The 20,241-nt window shown below is 54.1% G+C and overlaps 1 protein-coding gene across 3 annotated transcripts in view; it reads right to left on the bottom strand.

Annotated features, from left to right (window-relative positions):
* Positions 1-3,319: 3,319 nt before the first annotated feature.
* CLEC16A (C-type lectin domain containing 16A) overlaps positions 3,320-20,241 on the bottom strand; it is a 215,959-nt gene continuing 199,037 nt past the window's right edge. For all 3 annotated transcript variants that reach the window (XM_028145526.2, XM_054714725.1, XM_028145530.2), the window contains 2 exons: positions 15,423-15,584; positions 3,320-4,872 (listed from right to left, as the gene is read on the bottom strand). In XM_028145526.2, coding sequence (XP_028001327.2) covers positions 4,517-4,872; positions 15,423-15,584 — 518 coding nt within the window. In that variant the 3' untranslated portion in view covers positions 3,320-4,516. The remainder of the gene's footprint in view (positions 4,873-15,422; positions 15,585-20,241) is intronic.

The following is a 20,241-nucleotide window of genomic DNA, read 5'->3' as shown; positions in this document are numbered from 1 at the left end:
CTGAGCTGGGGCGTGCGGCCGGGGGCAGATGGTGGAGGGCTGGGGGTGTGAAGGCCGCTCAGGCAGCAGCGCCTGTGGCCTGTGGCAGGCAGGGAGGCCCCACTCTGTCCCCGTCCAGACACTTGAGCACATTTGCAGGAAAGCCCGAGTGTTCCCGGTGATTCAGATCCGCCTTCCTTTGGGGAAAAGCACTTTAGACAGGGAGGTTTTTTCCCACCGCCCTGAAGTGCGGGGAGGAGAGGGAAGGGGGTTCCCAGCAGATGGCCCGTGGGAAAGCCATCTGCCCTGTGCAGGACTCAGGGTCACTTGCAGGAGGGACGCTGCCCACCCTCTCCTGCCTCCCACCTCCGGGTGCCATCAGAGGATGCATGGACAGGCCTCCTGGCACCTCCTCCAGGACAGAACCCCAAACTCTTGCCCGTCACTGGATGGGTCCCTGGGGAAGCCCTGGGCTGCTTCCAGCTGGAGGGGGGACACGCACGCTCTGGACGCCCCTGAAGAAAAGCCGGCATTTCCTAAGAGCTGGAGGCAGAAGAGGAAAGCCAGCGCTTGCCGAGCACCCCGTGTCCACACCGGGCAGGGCCTTGCACCAGGCACCAGCTCAGGGTCTCACTGCCCAGGTCTGGGGAGCGCATGGTTCTGACACCAATTCCACCTCACCTCCTTCTTCCTGCAAACAGCCCGGGCACACGCGGCCCAGCAGCCCCTCACCCTGGGGCTGTCTCCTCACGGCTGCTGCCCCTGGCCCCGCTGCCCCGGGCTGCCTTCCACCTTCTCCACGGTACCCTTCCAGGAAGACGTTTTCCACACTAAAGCCACCGTGACGCAGGAGTGCCATGTCCCCGCCAGGCATGGCTGCCGCCGGGATGGGCAAGGCTGCAGCCAGACTGGCACAGCACTGGGTCCCCAGCAGGCCCTGGTGCAGAGCAGAATCCAACCGCAACCCAGGGACTCCAGCCCCTTTGAGGCCCTGGGCTGGGAGGGGAAGGGAACCCTGCCCTCCGCTGCAGCCTCTACCTTCCGGAGGCATCGCTCAACCTGTGGTATGAGGTGGGCAGGTGGGTGGCGCCCCATTCACTTTGGACTCAATTCAGGGTGTACCTCAAGGCCCAGAAGGTCCGGCTTTTCTGGGCAAGGTTAAGCTGGAGCGTCAGGAATTGCCGTGAGAACCCATTTCCAGAAGTTCCAGAGCTCACGCTGGTGCATGTCCTGGCTCTGGAAGGAGCCAGCCCCAGCACCAACTTCCTGATGCCTGGCCCTGCTGCTTCCCCGCCCAGCAGCACGTGGAAGCCACACGCAGAGGCTCCCTGCACCTGTCTGGGGAGGTAGGGCTGTTCCCACAGGTGCACCACCTGAAGCGCGATGGCCCGCAGGTGAGGGACACAGCACGGACCAGGCTCACTACACCTGGCGGGGGCGGGTGGTACCTTCTGGATGGAACCTGATGCACCTGCGTTTCCCCAGCTCTCTGACCGCTGTGACAGGCTGAGGGTCAGTCAGCAGAGAACCTGCCTTTTGCCTGCGTGGCCGCCCGGCCACAGACACGAAGCAGCAGCCACATTCTGGTAGCTCTTTCGCGTTTATTGCCAAGTAACAATTTACAAGGAAGTTCCAGTTTTCATTTCCACCCTGGTGTGCAGTGCTCAAGAAGCATGAGTCACCCTGGTGAGCAGGTACTTCCCTGAAACGGTCCCTCAACCCAGAGCGTGAGGTTTCCTAACCCTGCTCCTCCTTGGGACAAACTTATTTACATATTTTCAGCTCGGAGGAACATTAGGAACCCTTACAGTTTATGCCCAGTGTCAACATGACTAATGAAATATTTCTCATTTATTGCCTCTAGAAAAGATGAGAATCAGTTCACCCCGTGCCTTTTCAAACAGTGCACCTCGAGACCTTGGAGATGTCGCATGTCCGTGAAAGGTGTGTTTCTTCACTCACCATCACTGGCTGACGCGGGTGGGAAGCTGCCTCCTGCAGAGCACAGAGCAGGGCAGGCCTGGCGGAGGGGGCGGGGGCAGAGAAGGCCTGCTGGGGTGGGAGGACCCTCCTGCCCGCCCCTCCCTGGGATGGGGCATCTGCCCCACCTTCTCACTGTGGCTTTGGGATTGTCCCCTGCTCCTCCCTGGGGAGCTCCTTGAACTCGCCCTACCTGGCCTTTGGGGGGAGGCGCCCTCACTCCCTCAAGCCAGAAAGGACACGGCTTCTCGATGGCAACTTTCAAAGCTGAGGTTTGGGGGTTCATGTGGTCAACCCTGCCCCTAGCGTGGCCAACCCAAGAGCTCAGTGTGGACTTGGGGAGGGTGAGACCAACCCCAGCCCCTCCTGACATCAAAGATCTGAGTTTAAGGGCCCATGGGTCAGAGGGTCCCTCCTGTTCTGGGCTCTCCAAGAATTCCTCGCTTACCTGTCTCTGCCCCACCCGAGACCCAGCGCTCTGTGTGGACTGGCCAGCCTGGGAGTGCCCCGCTGTGAAGTTTGTGGGGTTCTCCTGAAAGTAGCCGAGTCCACTGCTGCTAAGACGGCCAAGACCTTGTGAGATGAAACTTTCATCAAAGCCAAGACCCTGCCTGCTTCCTCCGGACCCGACCTCCCAGCACAAGGACATACATCCTCCTCCTCAGCACCAGGTGTCGGGTGAAAGCAGTCCCCACCCACACACCGAAAGGTGTCCTGCCCAGGTGAGCTACCGGCTGGCTGGGGGGCCAATCTGCACCTTTCACTCGACAGTCCATGGAGGCTACTTCCGGCTCCCCAAGCCTGGGCATGCTGTCCCCCTGCCGAGATCTTCTCCGTCAGTGCCGGAGGCCACGAAGCCACCAGGAACCACTGGATTCCGGACAGCAGGCGGTGGTCCCGGGGACGGCCTGGCTCCACCTGGGAAGTCACTTGGTTTCAGTTCTGCTGCCCGAGTCATTGGAAAACCAGAAGTGCACGGCCTGGGACGGGCTGTTTCTACGTGCAAGCAGATCACGCAGGACCCGTGGCTGGCTGCTGGAGAAGGCGTCCCACCGGCCCTCCTCCCCACGGACTGTCTTCTTCTTCTGTCCCACCTGGCTCTGCGGGTGGTCATGGCTTGTCCCTCTTGCTGGGGCCCTGAACTTCAGCCTAAATGAGTCCTTTCTTTGTTGAAGATTGGTGGGCACAGCTGCCCGGAGGGCTTCTGACTGGCACCACTCCCGTCCCCCGCAGGAACTGTCTCCTCCAGGCCCTGCTGTGGCGGCTGGATTGAGGGAGGCGGAGAGGACCCCATCCTCTAACAGGTGGGTGGTGAGCAGGCGGAGTGTCTGGAGGCCACCGGGGGGGGGGGGGGGGGGGGGGGAGGGGGACACCGGGAGGCAAGCTGCGGAAGGTCTCAGCACAGAGGTGGGAGGGTCGCTTGGCTGTGCCAAGCAGGAAGGAACTTTGGCTGCTTTACTGGATCCGGGAGAACTGGCCCACGCACCCCTGGCCCAAAGGGTGGGGGTTCATTTTACAAACAAGCTGTGTCTGGCGGTGGCAGCAGAGGAAGAGTGCACAGGGTCGAGCGGGCGATGCAGATGCTGCTGCCACGCCTTTGCTCTCATCACAGCCAGTGGGGGCTTCGCGGTCCCCTGTGGTTCTTTCTTAGGCGAACAGAGATGGGGCAACTGAAGGGGATGCTGGGTAACTGTCCTGCTTGCTTTTGGGCCAGAGACCAGGAACAGGTGCTGAGCCAGGAGTTGACTGCAGTTTCATGAAAAGACTTCAGGTAATGTGAGGCCCCTGGGCTGCTGGCAGGGAAACCCCCGCCCTCTCTGCTCCCTGTGTACCTGAGAATACACGTATCTCCCTTATTTTGTTTAAAAAATACTCTAAACTTTCCAGGAAGGTACTTATCATCCCACAGGCCTGCAGAGTTAGTGAGTAATAAAGAAATAAGAATCACTTAAGAAAACGGAGAATGCCAGACGGAGAACTCTAAACCAAAACACTGGGAAGTTCAGGGGAAAACGAAAATGAAAACTTAACAGTAACCTTACACTTTTTACATGACATTAAACCTTAGCATTGAGGATTTTTTTGGACTTTTCAACAAAATAGGTGCTTTTAAAATGAATGCTTTCCACCTGCTGCCAAAAGTGGAAATAAATACCCAAAGGAGATGTTTATCGAAGTTCGCTTTTCTGCAAATTTCTACCTATGGTGACCTCGTCCGCTTCTTCCGTGCACACTGGGATGCACGGAGGAGCTGTGAGCTGGGCAGGGCCGGCTGATGGAGTGGTGGTGGTGGGTCCTGCCACCCAGGCTGGGGGGTGCGCAGACCGGGAACCCAATCACTTCCCGAGGCGCCGCCTCAGCCCTCTGGGGTTGCTGGGGTGTCTCCATGGGTCCCAGCTGCTCTCGAAGTGGAAAGTGAAAGAGGGATTCAAATGGAGTCAAGGAGCACATGGGGTGGTGAAGATGGTCACGGCGATGCTCCAATGTGTCTTTGGAGTCAGTGGCCTGGGTCCCTTCCAGCGGAGCCACACCCACACAGGGAGGCTGCAGGCTCGGACTAGTGCTCGGTGGGGCCTGCTGGCTCCGGATGCACAATCTCCTTGCCTGGGGTCACCGTGCCCTCGGCGGCCAGTGTGGGTGGCGGGGGGATGCCTGCGAGGGTGTGGAGGCTGTGGGGGTCCACAGGTGGGACAAGAGTCAGCGACTCCACGCTCAGCGCGTCGGCCGTGTCCTCGCAGAGCAGGGAGATGGTGGGCTGCTGGGCCGGGGTGAGGCTGGGGGACAGGCTGACCGTCTCCATGTCCACGCTCTTTGCCAGGCTCTTGCAGGGCCTGGCATCTGCTTCCATTTCGTTGACGATCACCAACTGGTCGGGAAGGTTAGGCTGAGGCTGTTCCATAGTCACGGCGTCATCTGGGTGGGGGGGAACACAGGGACACTTAGCTCTGAGGCCTTCTGCTCTGCGGGCACCCTCTGCCCCCGTCCTGAACAAAGGCCCAGGGGAATCTGGGTGGGAGATGGTGGTGTGGAGGGAACAGCTTGTTCCACCGCTCCTTCTGGGACACAGAAGCTGGTGAATCCAGTCTGACCTAGGCCCGGGGGAATCTGTCAGGGCAGGGCTACCCTCACTTGTGATGCAAAGGAAAAGTGAGGGGCTTGTGCAAAAATCCAGGGGTGGATGATGGAAGCCCAGTTCCTGGGTGCCCAGGGAATGGCCCAGGGGGCTGTATGGATGCACCAGGTCTGACCCACCTGCCTGATGATAAACACACATGTAGGGAGGAAATAGGCTTGGGGGTGCTTATCACTTCATGTTATTTCCAGAGTCTAATTTGGTGACATTTACCAAAAAGGAAACTCACTGCAATATTTAAAAAAAAAAAAAAAAGGACAGAGAAGGGAATTCTATAGAACGTTTTAACTTGCAAAGCTGGGACTGCTGTCTCCTGTTCCTTCTTGAAGTGCTGAGTTAGCACTCACAAAGGGACTGTGATCGCCCGGGCCATTCTGGTCCCCACAGGGAGAAACCAAGTCAGAAGAAAGGGGAGGTTCTGCCCACCACAGTTATTCTCAGAGCGGCAATTGCTTTTTTGGGTGCTTTTCAAAACCCTTGATTAGGTTACAGACAGATGGTCTCATTTGCTTTCCATGACGAACCTGCCTGGACAGACACGCCGGTTGTGACTGGAGGGCATCGTGGAAAACATCTTCTAGGATGTCACATGCCCGTAATTTGAAAGCATTGATAAGAAGGCTGTGAGCATCTCGCTTGGAAAGCAAATTGCTATCTGTATGGACCGTGGAGTTGAGGAGCCATCAGCTGGAGGTGCTGGCGACAGTGTGTGGGCCATGAGTCTGGGCCCCGGGGATGGTGGCAGACATTCTTTTTCTAGTTGTTGCTTTCTTATAAATTAAGCCAAAACAAAATAGAATTGCCAACACTGAGCAACAGAATGGAAAAACCAAGAGCAAAATAAAACCAAAGGGCACACAGCATGGATAAAGGAGAGAGAGGATGAGGATCCCCATTGTGGAGAGAAAGTGCAAGCAACAGATTGAGCCCCCAAAGTACATGGCAGGGTTTCTTCCCACGAGACTCTCAGGCGAGATGAGCACTACAAGGTCCCAGTTAAATTTCTTTACAGGCCCCCCCCCCCCTTTTTTTTTAAGTAAAATAAGGTCAGAGAAAACCACCATGTGTAACTTTGGGCCTGTCCTCACTCCTGGAGGGTGGCACCGTGGGCATTAGTGGAAAAAGTGACTCGAGCAGGGGTGACCTGAGACAGAATGGTGAACACCCCACACGCATTCTGGTTTCTCTGAATTTCTGCGACTTTGCTTCATTCCGTTAAGAACGGCTGTGGTGATGGGCTGACCCAGCACGACCTGCCTGTCAATCACCAGGATGTGTGGCTGAGAGGGGGCTCACTTGCCCCGCGGCTGCACCTCGCTTCACATGAGTGGGTGCGTGTCCGTGAGCCTTGTGCATGTGGGTACACATGCAAGTCGAGCTGCTGACAGCACAGTTAAGAAATGACTAATTCTCCAAATGGCACTTTTGTGCCATCTGGAGACAGAGCTGCAAAGCATTTCCTTCACATTTTTCTCAAAACTTCTATGTAAGAGTGTCCTCTCTGCCCATCCACATTTGCAGGCAGATATTCAAAAATGCTGGCAAAGCTCTCTCCCTGATCCCTGATGGGGTTTTTGGTGATGAGAAAAATCAAGGATGTGCAAAAGTTGCCATCAGATATGTTAGAAAACAAACAAACCGACAAACAACACCCTATACACAACACTGGTCACTTCTTTAGGAAAAGAACCCACACTTTTATTAAAGAGATGGGTTTTCCCCATAAAAATAGCCTCTTTTTTTTTTTTTAAGATCTGAAACATGTCTTCATTACATTATTAAATTATTCAGGGCCCACCTGAATAACCCAGAATAAACTCCTCCTCTCAGGATCCTTAACTTAACCACACTTTTTGCCCCATATGGTAATATTTACAGGTTCCAGGGATTAGAACATGGGTGTGTATTTTAGGGGCCACCATTCAATCTATATTGTGACCCTAACAAGAGATTTCAGTTTTTTGGAGCTACAGTTCCTCATCAGTAAGATGAGGACAATGACCCTTCATTGTCATGGCTGTTTAAATGTATTTTCCATGTAAAACATGTTTTCAGGGTCACATAAAAAATTAGCCTGTTTTTTTTTTTTTTAAATAAGAAAAAACAACCTCCTCTTACTCATCACCCACAATATTTTATTTATTTTTACCTTATTATTATTGTTAAACTAAGAACTGCTTCTTAATGTGACCGTCACACTTATCCACTGGGGAGGGGACTTTGCAGGTTTCACCAGGGGAACACAGCCCAGCGAGGACATGTTTTCTGGTCAAGTGCTGAGTGCAAAGGTTACTGCAGTTGGGGTTTAGGAGGTCTAAGGCCACAAGTTGGGGCCTGGCCCAGGAAGTGAGGGATTTGGAGGACATCCTGGCTTCCTGGCCAGGGGCAGGGGAGACGACAGGAGGCTGGAGTGGGAAATCCCGGATGTCCAGGCCTCCATGAGTGATGCTTGGCCTCCCCGTGGCTCTGCCCCAAGCTGACCATCACGCCCCTGACTGGCACCCCCCGAAGCTGGTCTCTGGCTTTGGGCAGGGGCCTGGCTGACCCTTGCTGAGTGAGTTACAGTTTCCAGTAAAAACTTGGGTTTGATGTGCTCGTCTGGAATAGGTGGCCCTGAGTGAGGTGGGGGAGAAAAGAGCAGCACAGCAAGTCAGAGGGCAAAGCTCAGAGGAAACAGCTTTTAAGCACAAAAGAAGGCAGGAGGCTCCTGACTGGCAGGCGCAGCTGCCAAGTGGGAGGGCGCATGTGGGAAGCCCTGAGGAAGCACCGAGGGAGAAGGCAGTGCCGGCGACAAGGTGCGCCGCGGCCCCCCGACCACCCTCACCGCTATCCAGAGCGTAATTGTAAGAGGGGGATGATGGAGTTATAGCCATTGGTGTGTTTGTAACTTGCGGCCTTTGGCTGGAATGTGATGGAATCTATCACTTAGCTTTGAGCAAGACCAGGAGAAAATGAAAAGAAAAAAAAAGCTGACTTACTGCTTGCTTATTGCAAAATCTACCACCCAACCCTGTGGCCTGAACTGGGGCTGTCCTGGGAAGGCGCAGGCCTGTGCCGAGCCTGGCCTGGCCTGCGCGGTGTTGCCCGGAAGGGCGGTGTTTCCAGGCTGCGGGGTCTGGTGTGGAAGGGCAAAGAGCCAGGGGATTTGATCCTCAGGTGAGATGAGGCCACAAAGGGAGGGAGCTCCAGTCCAGCGAAGGTGAGGGGTTTTGCCCACTCTGAGGGAGCTCCAGTCCCCCACTTGGTGTCTGGGAGCCCAGGCTGGCTCGCTTGCCGAGCAGAGCCAGCTGACTGTGCAAATGCGGCGGGCGAGGGGTGTCGTGGGCCGCGGAGGCTAACGGAGGAGACCTGCCTGCATGGACTGTGCCAGAGTTGCCGTGACAGCTGCCGTTCGAAGCACTAAACCCAGTGGCCGCCGTGACTGTCGGCCTCCGACAGGCTGAACACTCGCCGGCGTCCTTTCCTGCCACTCCTGACTAGAGGGAAACACAGCAACAGATCATTGAAAGCCTTTAACAACAGGACAGAAAGGTGACACGGAGAGGGGCGCAGAGCAGAGACGAACACTGAGCATCGATGAGTGTGCAAGGGGCGGGGCAGTGCCCAGGGGTGCTGTGACAGCTGGGGCGTGGGGCGCAGCCCCCCATGCAGGTAAGACAGCCCCACTCTGTCCCTCCAGGACGAGGTGGTGTCGGGGCTCAATCGGGTAAGGACAGCAAAGGTTCGGTCCTGTTGGAATGGAGAGAGTGGGGCCATCGGCATCATCTGGTCTTGGTGAGAGACCAGGGGCCCATCAGTTTCGATGCAAACCAGCAGGTAAGAGGTGACACTGCATCCGAGGGAGGCTCTGAGGAGGGAAGGCTGTGTGGTTGGAGGATCGGAGCCAAACCAGTTGGTGAAACAAGCAGATTTCTGACCCAACGATGAGGCCGATGGCCCTCGGTGTCAGCACCCGAGAGCTGAGAGCGCAGCTCTGTGAGTTCTGGGAAGGCTCGGGGCAAGGCGCTCTGAGACACCCTCCCCAGCCATGGGTGACACTCTCCAGGCGACGCTCTAGTGACGAACCTTTGAAAACCAAGACTGAACCATGGCAGGAAGATCTGAGACCTGGTGCCAAGAGGCCAGAGGGTTGGTTCTAACCGGCTGAAACAAAAATGTTAGGAGCATCTCATTGGGAAGGAAGGAACCGTCATCTGAGACAAACTTGGGATTACAGCAAAGCTTAAAATCAAGGCCACAGAACACAAGGTGAAGGTAGCTAATGCCACTAAAATATAAGCTTAAAAATGGTTAAATGGTACATTTCATGTTATTTATATCTTATCCCAATTTTTAAAAAATGTCGTGGAGAAAATTGGGGAGAAAAGACAATACCTTCGACTCAGGTTTCTGTCCTTAAAAGTTCTGCCCGACTGTGGTAACTGAGTTCAGTGACATGCAGGTCAGTCTTGGGCTGTCTGGCTCTAAGTTGGTCCAAATGGGACTGTGTCCTGGGGTGAAGGTCGTACGTTTGAACAATCACCCTAGGGAGAGGTGAGGACGGGGAGGGAGGCCAGCAGAGCAGTACCCTGCCCCTGTCAAGCTCCAGACAGGAACCAAATCGTCTTTCTTTCTGTAAACCTTGGGGAAACGTCATAATGGCCACAACTCAATTCTGTGGACCTTAGGAATGGACATTAGAAAGAGCAGGCTGGCCCAGCCGGTGTGGCACAGCGGTTAAGCATAGACCTATGAACCAGGAGGTCATGGTTTGACTCCTGGTCAGGGCACATGCCTGGGTTTCCGGCTCCATCTCCAGTGGCGGGTGTGCAGGAGGCAGCCGATCAATGATTCTCTCTCACCATTAATGTTCCTATCTCTCTCTCCATCTCCCTTCCTCTCTGAAATAAATAAAAAAATATATTTTTTTAAAAAAGAAAAGAGCAGGTTGGCCTTAACTCTGACTTAATTTTAACAAACTATTTTCCTTCCTCCTCAAAGTAGCTCATCCAGAACACGTGTGAAAGATTATGGGTGCATCTGTGTGTATGTGTGTACATGTGTAATATATCTATCATCATGTGTATGTACAGGTGTAACTCAGCAAATATTTTTTTTTAAATTTATTTTTATTGATTTCAGAGAGGGAGAGATAGAAACATTAATGATGAGAGAATCATTGATTGGCTGCCTCCTGTACACTCCCCACTAGGGATTAAGCCAGCAACCCAGCCATATCAAATGGTGACTTCCTGGTTCATAGGTCGACGTTCAACCACTGAGCCATGCTGCCAGGCTCAGCAAATATTTCTACAGAATTCCTACTGGTCTTACATTTGGTTCCAAACTTGGGTCTATTTTCTCTTTCCCGCCATATGTTCTCTGCAATTTCAGTTTCTCAAAACCATAAATGTTTAAGGAAAAAATGTGCTGACTCCAACCCTGTAATTTTCTCACTGGGGAATGAGCTGAGGCCTATCAGGCCAGCTCTTGGGGACGAGTGGGCGACAAGAGGCTGGGTTCCTGGACGCTCCCCTGTGCAGGGCGCCAGCTCTCCCCAGAAAGACTTGAAGATCTCAAAGCACTTTAAAAGACAGTGCGAACAGGTCAACTCCTGTGTGAGGTAGTATAACCAGACAGTAAAGTCCCTCTGCACACCTTTAACAGGCACATAATCGAAGATGGAAATAAAATCCCTTGCCCCAACTCTTTCTGGTTGGTTACTTTAGTTACCAGGGAATTCAGCTTTGATTGTGCCTTCGGTCTGGAGTGTCTCTTGGCCCTGATTTGAGGGTCAGTATTTGCTAGAGCCAATCACACCCACCCAGTCTCTGGTGTGCAATGGCAAATCAGAAGCTGGTGCTTCTGGGCAACTGGCAACCGGTGACCCCTCTGGGTGGGGTCCCTTCCCCTTGGGAGGAGCCCTCTGCCGGTGCTGGGCCACAGGTTCAGCCCTGATGGGCACGGGGACTGTTTCTCAAAACCAGGCCGCCCTAGTCTGTGTTTAGGAGGGCAGAATTTACAGGCAGACCCCAGGGAGATGGGGAAAGGAATTAACCTGTCTCCTGTCAGATTCTGGGCTCTTTTTGTGTGAGACCCGGGGCCACCTTCCTCTGGCCTGGAGCCCTGGCCTGGTGAGCCCCTCACCCTTTGGCTTTCAGCTCCAGTGCGGCCTCCTCCAGGAGCCGCCGGCCCTCCCGCAGCTGTTCAGCTTTTGGAGCTCCCTGCACGTTTCCTTTGTCGTAGCTTGTAACTGGACACTTATCTGTGTGGTCGTCTGTGGACCGTGGGCTCCCCGGCTAGCCTGTGCACGCCACCCTTTGTTATCCTGTATCCCTACTGCCTGCATGTAGGAGGGACTCAACAAATCTGTTTGTTTAGAGAAAGTTAATACAATGGAGGTGGGGTACCATGGCAGAGGCAGAAAAGATGCAGAGAGATAAGCCACTAAGAGGCTGAGGGGCAGGGTGGGGTGCCCTGTAGAGGGCCCTACCGTGGTCAGGGTTGACAGCCACAGAACTTGAGTCGTGGTACTGAAGGCCCCGGGGAAGCTGAGAAAATCTGCATTTGGGATAAACCTGTTCTCTTTCAAACTCAGACAGGAAACTTAAGGTCCTCTGGCCGGGACACAGGGCAGAGGCAGAAACACAATTGGGTATCAGGATGGTTTCATGCCCTCATTTAAGGACGAAGCCATTTGGGCTGACAGAGATGTGGCTATCTGGGGTCCACTTTGCTGCTGATTTTGGGGGACCACCAGGCTTTCCCCAACAGGGGTCGCATAGCCCAGCCTCTGCTGACTGGGGTGCAGTTTCCTGGGTCTCTGTGGACGGGCTGCGCTTTTCATTTGGGCTCTGTGCATACTGGAAGGAGAGGTGTGTGCACCTTGTGGGCTGTCCCCAACCAGGACCCAAACCTGGGTCCCGAGTCTCTGCAATACCCTTGAAGGTACCCGAGACCGACCGAGGAACCCCTGATTCTGCTGGGCTGTGTCAGAAGGTAGAGCATGAGTTGGGAGTTGCCAAGGCGAGGGCTCCCCCGCTCACTTACAGCAGCGTCTAGACCAAGCTGCATGGCCTTTCTGAGCCCCCGTGTTTTCAGCTGTACAATGGGAGGCGGGATTCGATGCGGAGGAGTCTGTGAAGCACTTCTGAGCAAGTGCCTGTCATGTGGGGCTGCTGTGGACACAGAGTACGCAGCAGCGTACACAGAGAAGGCTGGGCGGTAGGTGCCGCGCCATGTCGGTGGCCAGATGGTGTGAGGCTCACCCCTGGCTTTATGGGTCTCCTTGTACAATTCCAGGTTTCAAAACCACAGAGCAGAGACATGGGAAGCTGGGCCTGTCTCGTCCCCTGGTGGCCGGCATCTCTCATGTGCTTCCCCAACCAAACACCTGACTGAGCAAGGCACGGCTCCAGGAGCAGAGGAGCCACTGGAGTTGCTGATTCGGCTGCAAGGGACTTGGCTGCTGCTCTCCACACTGGGGACTTCCTGGACTCAGGGGCTCTGAAAACAGGGCTAGGAATGCTTCTGATTCAGCACTGTGCCCTCAAAAGCCACTTTGAGGACTAGTGGCCTCTTGGCTGGGCTGCGGGGAGGCCCTGGCCCACCCCTGCCCGCTGGCCCTCGAAGGATGCAGCCTCTGCTAGACTGTGGCCAGGCCCTGTGGGTGTAGAGTCTGCTGAGCAGGCAACACAGGCCCAGCCTTTCCAAATCAGACGCCTCAACACTGGCCACCATTCCAGGCTGATGTCAAACCAGGAAACTGGCCAAAGGACACCCGTCCCACTAGAACCTTCTCCCCTCTTCCGTCCTTGGCTCCCCATCCAGCACGGCTCAGTAAGACATGGCTCAATAAGGTACCAGGCGGATGTGGGGACCCTCTGGGCAGACCTGGCACTTAGGGACATGGGAAGCCAGGTGCTATCTTCTGGATGGATCTGGGAGGTGGGGGGCTGGCCTGGAAGTTTGGCATTGCGAGGCAAGGGAATGGTGGCCCTCCCGAGACCTGCCACCCTGGCTCATGGCCTGGGACAGAGCTGACGCCTGTGGCTGGGCAGCTGCGATGGGCAGTTGCTCGTGCGCTCTGACGCTCTCTTTCCAGGGATCAACAGGTGGGTCCTGGATTGAGAGTGAAGCACAAGCTGCCCAGTGGGCCAGCCCCTCACCAAGAGGGGAGCTATTTCAGTGTCTGCAGAGATGCGGACAGGCAGGCTGGCCTCAGGCTTTCACTGTCAGGCAGCATAACAAATGGGGACTCACATGCTGGCCCCGCAGGCCTGCCGAGGATGCCCCAAACGGGAGCAGACACCCAGGAGGGTCTGACAATCAGTTATTGACTGGAACTGCCTGGCTACCCGACAGCCAGGCTAACAGTCCCTGCATTTCTGAGACAAAAAGACATGTTGTTGGCACCGTGCAGGGGATGGTGGGGGTAGGGATGGAGGGGCTGAGGGAGACCAAGGAGAGGAGGGGGAAGGTGCTGAGCTAAAGCCTCATGGCCTGTTCAGGGGAATATCTGCATACATGGCCCGATTTTGATAATGTGGCTCTTTGCTGGTTTCAGTTTTAGGCAGAGAAGCGTAAGGCTCATTCGTTAGCTTCACTGTTGGCTGTGCCTCCTTAAAAATGAAAGAGAGGTGTACCTACCTACACCAGGATGAGACCTTTCATCCCAAATGTAACATTAGGTATGCATGTGTTTGGGTGCACACAACACGGACAGAAACATGCACAGGCAGGCAGCACATGGGTTCAACACAAGCACACAGATGCACAACCCTGCACCTTGGCCCCAGAGCCAGCATGAGACCAGGCTTCAGAGGGGCTGGGGGTGCTCTTGGCTTCTGGAGGAAGCTCTGTCTGAATTTCCCTGCTTTCCCTGCTACGAGCCTGGGAATGGCAGCGGCAACTGCTCGGATGTGCAGTCAATCTTAAACGGGCTCAGAAATAGCTCAAAAGAGCCGTCATCTCCCCAGCTGGGGCACAGAGAGGGGCAGGTGCCAAGCGGAAGAGGGTCTGAGTGAGGTGGCTTGAGGGTGACCTTGCTACCTGGGCCTCATGAATATTTTTTTAAATATATATATATTTTTATTGATTTTAGAGAGGAAGGGAGAGGGAAAGAGAAACATCAATGATGAGAGAGAATCACTGATCAGGTGCCTCTGCATGCCCCACACTGTGGATCAAGCCTGCAACCTGTGCATGTGCCCTGACTGGATATCAAACCATGACCTCCTGGTTCATAGGTCGATGCCCAACCACTGAGCCACACCGGCTGGACATAGGTCTCATGAATATTAACGAGATGGAGGTAATGGATGCTCGTGGGAGGAGGGTAGGGGTACAGGTGTTCCTGAGTCACAGGCACAAAGGCCATGCTGGCTTATCCCTTTGCTAGGGACTGCAAGAGCTAAATAGCCCAGAGAGAGGTGTGGGCACCCAAGGAGACCTCTGCCCCTGAAGTGGAGGGAACAGTGGCTCATACCTGCACATCGCTTTGTCATGACCCGTCAATCTACAGTTTAGCAAGAGTTACGTCAGGGGCCCCTGAAGTAGGAAGGTGAGGGCTCCAGATGGGACCATGCAGGAACAGGCAAGGACACCAAGGGTCCCCAAATGGGGTGTGGAGCACACACACTCTCAAGGCCATCGCTGCCACCCCAGCTCGAGCCCTGTCCTCCGGCTGCATTTGGAGGCCATACTGTTGAGGAAACAAGCCTGGGTTCATACACAGTGTAGGGAGGCGCTCATGTGTGAGGGCTCAGGGCAGCTGAAAACACGGGTGGGGGAGACACCCACTCCCATGTCCCTTTCTGGGCTCCCTGCTCACGGGGTCTGTCAGTGACACTTGTGTAAGTTACAGGAGGCGAGATATGACTAGCACATCCTGACTGACTCTCAAACGGGCAGCAGGTGCACCCATGGTCTGAGACGACTGCACTACACCAAACATTTAAAGAGGAAACAGGTATGTTATGAAGGAAAAACAATCAGGAGGGACGTGATGCTTTTGCCAGCCTTCAAACAATTGTGTCTGGGAGGCCCCTCCTGTGACCCCTATGACTTTGGAGGTGAAGAGGAGTGGATTTAGGCTCGGCCTGCCTCTGGTCCTTCCCCTGCAGCTCTGTGGTCAGGGACGGCCTTTCAGTGGACCAACCTGCAAAGGGAGTAAATCCTACCCCGCAGGGAGCGCAATCAGCCAGCCTGTGGGCAGCGCTGTTAGAGAGCACAGAACCCCTAAGTGACAGGGTTCCAAACAAGGTGGTGAGGCGCTGGGTGTCAGTGGTCTTGGCGTCGAGGAATCACAGGTTCCCCGAACACCCCCCGCACCGCGTCACTGGGCCAATACCTGATGGGCTCTGGGCAACAGAGGAGGTGGATGAGGAGCTGGCACCTCCTGAGTCGCAGTGGCTGGTGCTCCCGCTGCCGCTGGGGCTCCCGCTGGCAGATGGTGAGGGCGACGACAGGGATGGTGAGCTGTGCTGGTTTATGCACTGGGCCACGGCAAAGCCTGTAAGACAAGTGGAGGGTGATGTGATCAAGCAGGAGGAAACCAGCCGGCCTGGCGGGAGGGGTCCCAACTATGTGTGGGACCCTCTAGGGCCATGGTCGGCAAACTGCGGCTCGCGAGCCACATGCGGCTCTTTGGCCCCTTAAGTGTGGGCTCTTCCACAAAATACCACGGCCTGGGCGAGTCTATTTTGAAGAAGTGGCATTAGAAGTTTAAGTTTAAAAATTTGGCTATCAAAAGAAATTTCAATCGTTGTACTGTTGATATTTGGTTCTGCTGACTAATGAGTTTGCCGACCACTGCTCTAGGGCAAGCCCCCACCTCAAAGGTGGGGCGGGGCCTTCGTGCTAACCAACTCAAGCCCAGCTCCTTGAAGGTCTGAAATAGTTTACTCTCTGGCCCTCAACAGAGTCTGGTAGAGGATGGAGCAGGGTCTTTGGCACCAGGAAAGCCGGGGTTCTATTCCTGATCTGCCCACTTAGCAGTGATGGGGCCTGGGGCAAGTGTGCACTTCCCTGAGCCTTCCCTTCACCCACCAGTGGGTGGACACAGGGCCTGTGGGGGGTGGTGTGTGCAAGGGGACCTGCTACTCTGTCCCCTATTAGGACTTAGTGGGACCCCCCGGAGGGGCTATTTTGTACTAAGGTTTGTGTGAAGTTATTTTTGTCTAAGGATCAGCTCCTTAAAAGCCATACATCTATTTATATCCCCAGTCCTCCTGGTTTGGGGTGATGTAATGGCAGGCAGATGCGAGGCCTGGGGGGAGCGTCGGAGGTAAATCACCGCACCCTTTTCTGTAGAGGATGATACTCCCACCCCACCCATGGACAGAGGTCTGCCTGCCAGAAGAGCAGGATTACCATGCTGGAGTTCTCAGGAAAGGCACTGAGCGGTATTCTGCGTGTGTAGTGGTGGGGGCCGCAGATGAACTATGACAAACCTAGAAACAGATCCAAACACAGCCAGGAAGATCCCTGGGGGAATCAGCCACAGCCCTGCAGAACCAGCTTTAGAGCTGCTTACTTCTTAATCACTCCCAGTGGTAAACCCCCAAGTTCACAAGCTGCTTCCTTGCCTCAAAAATGAATTGCCCCTCAACAAATCAAAATGTCAAGATGGCTTTTCCTGAGCCACGAATTTGTCAGACCTGTGAGCAGAGGGGCCTGCGAGTGTGGGAACAGAGTTAGGACTAAGCTTTCACCCTCCAACAACGCCTCGGCCCGAATGGATGAATGATGAGGCTGCCACCAAGGTGACACTCACCCCTTCTCTCCCAAGCTCTTTAAAGCCCTGGTTTATTGCCATAAGACATCTCGGGTGGGGCCTTGGGGGGCGCAGCAGGCAAGGTGCTGAAGCTGCAGTCAGATTACTAAAGTTCCTTCGTTTTGGGAATGGATTGCGGGTCAAGTCATACACTGGCAATAAACACTGCACATCTGTTGTATGTGCTGAGAGTTAAAAAGAAAAAAAGTCACTGACCTCTGATACCACCCATTTGCAGGGTCTAGCTGGGCAGAGGTGACTGAGTGCATCTCTCTCTCATCTGCTACTGCTAAAAGCCCACCTTCCCTTCTTTCCTCACCTTTTGCTCTCTTCCTCCCTCCCCCATGGCACTGGGAACCCAGAAAGGCTCGATAATGTGCTTTTTTTTCTGGATGCCCAGACTCCCCCTGCTATTTCAAGGGGCTCCTTCCCCAAATTGAGGTATTAACCACTTTTTTTGTTGTTACTCCTCACCAGAGGATATTGAAATGTATATATATATATATATATATATATATATATATGTGTATATATATATACACACACACACTGAGTGGCCAGATTATTATGATCTCTGAACGCATAATAATCTGGCTACTCAGTGTGTGTGTGTGTGTGTGTGTGTGTGTGTGTGTGTGTGTGTGTGTGTGTATATGGCCTGGTGCATGAATTCGTGCATGGGTGGGGTCTGGCCAGCCTGGCCAGGAGGAGGGGACATGGCTGGTTGGCCGGCCTGCCTGCTGGTCGAACTCCTGGTCGAGGGGACAATTTGCATATTAGCCTTTTATTATATAGGAGGATATACACTGAGTGGCCAGATTATTATGCGTTCTGAGATCATAATAATCTGGCCACTCAGTGTGTGTGTGTGTGTGTGTGTGTGTGTGTGTATGTATGTGTGTGTGTGTGTATATATATGAATTTCAGAGAGGAAGAGAGAGATAGAAACATCAATGATGAGAGAGAATCATTGATTGGCTGCCTCCTGTATGCCCCACACTGGGGATTGAGCCCACAACCCAGGCATGAGCCCTGACCAGGAATCAAACCATGATCTCATGGTTCATAGGTCAACCTTCAACCACTGAGCCATGCCAGCTGGGCCTGAGAATATTTTTCCATTGATTTTTAGAGAGAGTGGAAGGGAGGGGAGGAGGGAGAGGGAGAGGGAGAGAGAGAAAAAGAGAGGAAGAGAGGGAGAGAGAGAGAGAAAGATGGGTGTGAGAGAAACACATTAATTGGTTGCTTCCCACACATACTCCACCGGGACCGGGATTGAACCTGCAACCCAGCTATGTGCCCTTGACTGGGAATGGAACCCGAGATCCTTTGGTGCGTGGGCTGATGTTCTAATCACTGAGCCACACTGGCCAGGGCTAGTGTCAACCTCTCTGAGTCAGTTTGACATGTCTGAGGGTCAGAAGGGCCCTGGAGAAGGCCTGTGACCGCAGAGGCCTGCCCTGTACCTGCTTCATCAGGGCAAGGCAGCTCTTGCTGACCTGGCTTTGGCGCAGGAGGACAGGGGCTTTCTGGCCGTGAGTCAAAGACATCACCTGGAACTTGCACACACTCAGACAAACCAGAGGTCATAGGACAAGGGCACAGGCAAACAGGCCTTCCTGAGATCTCCAGCAGATAAAATTCTTGGCTCTTCCAGAGTATGTCTCAAGAACAGCCTGCGAAATGTGTATCAAAGGCCGTGTGGATTTTCACACCATCTGACCGATTCCAAATCTAGAAATCCGTGCTGTGGAAAGGGTCCACATAGAGAACTACGTGGATGTGCAAAGCACTGGTGTGTGTGGCGGAACTAGAGACAACTGGAGTATCCAACAGCCGGGGAAAGGCCAAGTAAATGCTAACACATCTAGATGACGCATTTAGGAGGGGACACAGCTGCCTGGGAGCTCGACAGGCTCGAGCTCTCAGGTCCCTAACACACCCCTGGGATCTGTTCTGGCTTCCAAAGCTTTCTCCCCAGCCTCACTAAAATCCTCCCCAAAGCCAGGTCAGGCCCGCTGCGCCAGAAGCAGGTGGACCTGTGCCAATGGAGCACCCCCCACACACTTTCCAGGAGCCCGGGTTTCCCAGGGGTGGGCCAGGTCTTCCTGCTGCACTCTGGCCCTGTTCTGCCAGTTATTCTGGGAAGATGAACTCACAGTATGTCTCTAACATTTGTCAAGTACAAAAATACAACAAAAGGTCAGCCTTCTATTTGAGGTCCACTGATAGAAGGAGCACTGGGCTGGGAGTAAGAACCCCAAGTTCAAGTCCTAACGCTGCCCAAATGGCTTTGTCACCTTGGGCAAGCCCCCTCTCCTCTATTAGTGAGGATCTCTTGGCTTAGATGGTCAATAATTTTCTTTTTACCTATAAATCTGAATCTGATTTGAACTCTACGAGGAGACACTGGAATATGCGCCTTGAACATAGCTTCCATACCTTTTCTCTGTGGATAGCACACCACCACCGCGTTCTCCACGGAGAGCCACACTGCTATGCGAGTCCGGGGGCTTGCAGGTGTGATATGCTTAGCTCACATCATGTGTGTGTCAGTTTATTTCAGGTACCACCTTTGTAAGCTAGAAGATTTTACACACAAATCTGAATTTCTGGCTTCATACGAAATAGAAAGATCTGGGCCCCATTCCCCCATGACAACAACTGGAGGGAGGGAGAGAGTTGGTTCCTCCCCTCCCCACCTGTCTTGCCTGGCATTTCAGTTGTTAATCTCTGTTATTTATCCTTAGATGCTTGGTCAAATCCACAGGACTCAAGAAGTTCCAACTCCCAGAGACCTTTTGTGCCAGCTCTCTCCTCAAACCCTACCCACCCCTCAGAACCACTGGGTGAACACGCTGAGATGGGGCCGCCTGCCGTTAGCAGCCTAGGCGGGCCTCACATGCGTGACAAGAACCACTTTCTCTCTCCTCAGCTGGGCTGTTCCTTCAGTCTGGAATTCCCTATTGCCTCTTTTAAGTTCTCACAAATCCCTTCCTCATCCTTTTTTAAAATTCTCACCCCAGGATATGTTTTTATTGATTTTAGAGAGAGAGGAAGGGGGAGAGAGAGAGAGAGAGAGAGAGAGTGATGTGAGAGAGAAACATTGGCTGGTTGCCTTCAGTACACACCCTAACTGGGGATCGAACCCACAACTTAATTAAGTATGTGCCCTAACTGGGAATTGAACCCGCAACCATTTGGTGTACTGGACGATGCTCCAGCCAATTGAGCCACCCGGCCAGGGTTCCCTTCCCCATCCTCTAAGGTTCACTCAGCTCAGGGCCAGCTCAGCCCAGCCGCAGTGGTGGCTTTAACTGTTCTTGCCCCTGTGCTCCCGCAGCCTGCCCTGTCCACCTTGGGGCCTGATCAGCCACAAAGGAGTTGGCCTTCC

This window comes from Eptesicus fuscus, chromosome 4 (genome assembly GCF_027574615.1).
Source record: "Eptesicus fuscus isolate TK198812 chromosome 4, DD_ASM_mEF_20220401, whole genome shotgun sequence".
Classification (NCBI taxonomy): domain Eukaryota; kingdom Metazoa; phylum Chordata; class Mammalia; order Chiroptera; family Vespertilionidae; genus Eptesicus; species Eptesicus fuscus.
This window is presented reverse-complemented; position numbering and strand designations above follow the sequence as displayed.